The sequence below is a fragment of the Protobothrops mucrosquamatus genome, unplaced genomic scaffold (genome assembly GCF_001527695.2).
Source record: "Protobothrops mucrosquamatus isolate PMUCROS unplaced genomic scaffold, P.Mucros_1.0 scaffold_109, whole genome shotgun sequence".
NCBI classification, from domain to species: Eukaryota; Metazoa; Chordata; class Lepidosauria; order Squamata; family Viperidae; genus Protobothrops; species Protobothrops mucrosquamatus.
Window position 1 is genome coordinate 80,300 of NW_015386185.1, and position 6,032 is coordinate 86,331.

Genomic DNA, 6,032 nt, shown 5'->3' on the forward strand with positions numbered 1-6,032 from the left:
GACCTGACTAATGAAAGGAATAAAGACGTAAGACCACAGGGACAAGGAGAACAGGGGATAAGATCGAAGATAAGAGAAAGAGGGGGGAATGCCCCAGTTATTCCCAAGCCGCGAGCAAATGAACCAGATGAAGGCAACCACGTGAATGAGCCTTGCAGGATAGGAACAACCAACGGAAGAAAAGTCATCACCGGAGCACTGCTGTTGCAACTAGGACCGGTAACTAGGTCCAAAAGCCGTGTGCAGACTGTGTTCAACCTATAAAGACACTCCCACAGACTGGCTGATCAAGCCCTGATGATGTCAGCAGAACGCTGACGAAAGCTCGGCATTTGTATAGTGCATTAAACTCATATAGTTTAATGATTTTACCCTGGTGTTCGTTTTATTTATTTATTTGTTTTAGCATATATATATATATATATATATATATATATATATATATATATATATATATATATATATATATATATATATATATATATATATATATATATATATCTTATATCTAGGATCTTAATGAATACTATCTCAAGCTGTGTCTAAAGATGAGAACTGAAGTCTACTACAAACAGGATAACGGAATAGCAATTTTATGCCCAGAATGAAACCAATTGATTTCATTCTTTGAGAAAAGGCAACTACCGGTATTGCAAGAAGCAATACTTCGTTGACATATCTTGTTTTCTGTTTAAAAACAGAAATAACACTTATGTCCCATCTCTTCAGTATGGAGATTCATGAATGAAAATGTTAAATTATGAAGTAACAATGTCATAACAGATTCAACTTTAAAAAGCACCATTTTACTGAAAGATAGTACTGTAAATGAAGATCGTTCCATGGTAGAGATATAAATTTCAGGACAGCTTAAATTTACTGAACTAAAAGCTTTTAATCACTGTATTTACCAAGAACTGGAAGCTAAATAAATGAATTATATGTATTAGGAATTAAGTCTAGCTTATTCCGACATAATTCTGACTACATGAACATCATTGCTGCAACCTGAGAACCGAAATCTGACAACTGTACTCTCCATTCTTCAAGTAATTTACCCACTAACATTAGAAGTGAGACAAATGAAGAGCAAATTAAGCATTTTGTGTTTTTAGAGCCAGTTTGGTTTAGCAATTAAGGCACCAAGCTAGAAACCAGAAGACCACAAGTTCTAGTTTGGCCTTAGGCATGAAAGCCTGCTGGGTGATTTTGGGCCAGACACTCACTCTCAGCCCAACACATCACACAGGGTTGTTGTGACGAAAATAGGAGGACGAGGAGGAGGAGGAGGATCATTTATAAATGACTCAAGTTGGCAAACATAGCTAATACTCCGGAGTCATTTACTTGAGTCATTTATAAAAATAATAAATGCATGAAATAATTAAAATTAAATAATAATTTTCTTCATCTGATCACTGTATATTGCTTTCCAAAAATAACATGGCTCAAACAAGCATGTTTTCTAACTGCATCGTGATAGATAAAATTCAAATGTTTAAACATTCTTTAGAATTACAAAATAGATCCCTGAATGATAAAAGTTAGCTTACAGGTTTGTATCTTAGCGCATCTCTGTAGGAACCAAACAAGGCCACTTGAGCTCTAAGGAACGCCCTGGCTACGCCATCACCAGTAGCTGTGGACTGCTTCTTCAGTTGATTTTTCAGGGCCGAGACCTGCACAACAGAGAAGAGCAGTTAATTTGACACTTCAGAAATTGGTAAAGAGAGGTACAAACCCAATCAGCAGGCAAGCTCTGGTGTCTGCAGGTCAGCCAAAAAATCATGCCCTTCCTTGATAGCTTATCTTTTTAACTGCAAAACACACCTGCTGATCCGTTAATTGAAATGAAAGCAGGGGATACTGGTAAGTGCTAATGCAAATTGGTTTATGCTCTCTTTTTTTTCCAAGGCCTCTTGACATAAATAAGCTTTAATTATTTTACAGTAAGTGGTTTGCGTGATTCTTTTTCTGTAGATTTCTTGCCACCATCATAATATGTGCTTGGGTGTCTCGGATAAAGACAAACAGATATCTTTCAGTTGAGTTACAGAAATTTTTTAAATTTAGCTTATCTCTCTTAGTGTAACCCCATTTATTCTGTGCTACCAAACTCACAACCATGTGTGTTTTTTTCTCCTGCCAGAAGAGATTTCACTAATGCTGTACTTTATCAGGAGCCAGAAATGGTTCAGCTAAACGGTAATGGCAATGCTTTTATAAAATCACCATACTGCAGCTTATGAGTTGTATCTATCTCTGAACAAGCTCGGTGTCAGAACTAATGTTATATAGCCTACGTGTATGTTATAAATAAGTGTCCATAGTATATTTAAAAATATAACCTGCTTTTCAAGGGATTTATCAGAAAGTTGGGAAAAGAAGAAAGGACACAATGGAAGGGCAGGATGGATAAAGTGAAAGCTGAGACACTGATTTGGAACGTTTAGGTGAAGTATGAATGGAAGACAGACTAAAATTAATGAATGTATAAATATCCATATGCTTAATAACATAACACTTAATATGGATCTTGAGCCCCAGAAGACTGCCCATTCCTTTTATATGTATTTTTTCAGTCAATTAGCATATAAAACAATAGATTCCATATATATAGACATGGAGCTTACATGAGATTCTTGATCGATAGTATCTAGATAAAAACTATGGGAACTGTAGAAGAGTTCCACAACTGCAGAAAATATTCTGCCAATAATTCTGAGAACCAGAGCATTTCTGCTTTTACAGAAGAATTGTATTAGAGTTAATAATGAATTAATGATTCTTATTTTGCAGACAAGTACACAGGTTGCAAATATCACTGAGTGCAGCTTATGCAAAATATCTCATCACAGCTAGTATAGTATATATCTATGAAAATCAAAAGGCATTACTAAAATATCATTTTTAAAAAAATCAGCAACAGTGAATATTCTTTTTTCTTCAGATAAGCAGCCATGATTATTCTTGACAATGATCATTGTAACTGAAGCATCAGTCTAATTAACAATGAAACTCTGAATAATGCTAATGAGAGCTGAACATGGCATTGGAGAAAAGACTAGCTCTACAGGTGATAAACCTTCACAATAGTGACATTTTCCAATGTAAAGTCACAGTTACTGTGATATGATCAAAGACAGAGACCCCCATTGGGTCTAATTATAACTATAGTTTTGGAAAAGAATTACTGAGTTATTATGTTCATAAGCTATGCAAAAAGGCCTTTACCGTATAGGTCCTCTCTCTATAGTGATCTTTTCCATTTATATCCAAGTACCATGGATTCAGATAAAAGTTTAGAGTCTGATTCATTTAGACATGGAAAACCTATACCAATAGTCATATAAGTTTAACCACATCCATCCAAACAAATCCCAATTTTTAAAAAAAATATATTAGAAGTTTGTGAAGTAATTGATTCACTCAGTATATTAATAAAATATTCATACAGTTATGTACCATATCTAGTCCTTTAAAGAAGGAAGCAAGGTATCAAAGCAACAGCAATTGTACATAATGGAAAGGGAACCTGTGTAAATTTTAGAAAATCATTTAGGTAATTATTGGAACAATGTAAAAGCAAAAGAAACAATCTTAAGCATTTTTAAGATATAAGATTCACTAAATTCAACTGGTCTTCCCTCCAATAAAAAAAATGGTACAAATGGTACAAATGAACACTATCATGCTATCTGCTGTTTTTTCTCAGATTAACAATGTTTTAAATTAACCTCAAGGAAGACTAATGCATAGCGGAGGTGTGAAAAACATTTCAATTCGTTTAAACCTAAGAGACAGTTTGCTGTTATTGAAAAGATATTGCACATACTAAATCTAAGATCGCATCAATTGCTCTTGTATTGGGTTCTCATTGCTCTTTGTCTTGTAGCATAAGGAAAAAGTACACTGGTGATGCTGGTAAACTGGAAAAAATGCAGAGGCCAGAGTCACCAACTTTTGGAATTAGTGAGAGAACTAGGAGGTACTGCCCTGGATAATCAAAAGGGAATACATGTGAGCGTGTACCCACACAAACACATAAACACAATATTGGAACTTGTCAAATCTGACATTATACTGAAAGGTTAAAGCACTGAATCAATAACCAATTTACTAAATGTAAATAGAATGGAGCACTGAAATTAATCTTCAATCCCCAATATTAGAAGGAATGCTGCTGTCCAATATTTGTAGGTAACCCATGTATTATCAGGTATACTTCTTCCTTTTAACAGGAGGGCAGAAAGATATAGTTAAAACACGAAGTAGAGAGCAGTACAATGGTACTTCATGACCACCTTTTTCTGTTCATTAGATCAACCATGGCCACAGCTTTATAGCAAGATGCGTGCTGCTTGCCTGTAAACATTTAAATGAATAGAAGGAGGATCTGCCATCACAATAGTACCCCAACTCCACACTATGCCTAGAAAATGGGTTTTCAGTGGCTAGACTTGCTGAATACTAATGTTAATGAAAGAAAAGTGTTTGGGTTTGCTGAAAATCAATAGAGTGATCATTCTGATACAATAAAAGAATGTATGTATAAGAGAATGAATATTTATTGGTGCATTTTAAAGAACTGCTCTTAAATAACGTGTGGTTCATATACAGATACTTCTCGACTTACAACCATTTAGTCAGTGACTGTTCAAAGTTACAATGGCAGTGAAAAAAAGTGACTTATGTCCAGTTCTCACATTTACAACCGTTGCAGTGTCCTCATTCACGTGATCAAAATTCAGGTGCTTGTTGAGTGACATGTATTTATGACAGGTGCATTATCCTGAGGTCATGTGATCACCGTTTGCAATCTTCCAAGCTGACTCCTGACAAGCAAATGGCAGATTTGCTTAATGACCGCATGATTCACTTAAGAATTGCAAGGATTTGCTTAAATGTGGCAAAAAGATCATAAAATGGAACATGACTCACTTAATAACTGTGTTGCTTAGCAACAGAAATGTTGGGCCCAATTGTGGTTTTAAGTAGAGGATTACCTGTAATCGCCTTACTAGAGACATTCCTTTTAAATGGGGTGTTACATAGACATTAAAAAATTAATTAATTAATACGCATATACATTTTGGAGCAATTTAAATAATTCAAGTTATAAAATAATTTAGAGAACATTTTGAGAAATGGTAATTTTTTTCTTTTTGGTTTTAAAAATACCAATATATTCTACTGCTCTGTCTCTCCTCTTCCTTTTGGTGACTACTGATTAGTATATTTCACTCTAAACTATGAGCTACTTGTTTGAAATTAATACACTTGCACTTACTTAGCAGTACTAGAATCTCAACCTGATCACTGGGGCAGAAGTGCAGCTCATCCTGCAGCGGTATGCTTTTAAAATACATTCAAAAATGATCCAAGTTCCAGAATATAGAAGTGATGCTCTGAAAGGTGTGAGGGATCCATTACTCTAGTTCTGAATGAATTGTACTAATTATCATTTAATTTCAGTTAAAACAACTCACTTTTGTTTTTTGCTTTTCTATTCTAAAATCTATATTGTAGTGCAACCTGGATCATTCCTTCCAATGCTTGCCTGCCCCAAACTACAAGGTGATTTGAGGTTTTCTGCAGAGTCTTTTGAGGATCACTACGACACATGAATTATTAATTCCAGAAGTTGCTTTTCTATTTAATAAATTCTCTCTACAGAAAGGATTTGTCAAAAAAAGTTTACTTTCAGAGAAAGAATCTGGTTTTTCCTTTTTTAAAAAGGATTTTATGGATTAGACTGACCTGAATTTAATGAGAATTTCATGCTCATTAGCTTTTACTTTAATTATCTTTTTATGATGGGATGTAAATTATAAGTCTGTTTGAAAGTTAATTATAATAAAAATATCACAAGGCATTATATGTAATATTCTATGAGAATATACTTTTAGACTTCTAGGCACTGTGAATGAAACATTAAATAATATTTAATAAATAATTACTGTCTGAAACCAACAATCTTCAATCTTCTTTTTTCAGAAGATTGAAGATATGGTTTTCTTCTATCTACCACC

General features: G+C 34.2%; 1 protein-coding gene across 1 annotated transcript in view; it reads right to left on the bottom strand.

Annotated features, from left to right (window-relative positions):
- The window catches only part of DENND1B (DENN domain containing 1B), a 192,107-nt gene that overhangs the window by 49,411 nt on the left and 136,664 nt on the right, over nt 1-6,032 (bottom strand). Inside the window, 1 exon segment of the mRNA XM_029284173.1 lies at nt 1,554-1,679. Coding sequence (XP_029140006.1) covers nt 1,554-1,679 — 126 coding nt within the window.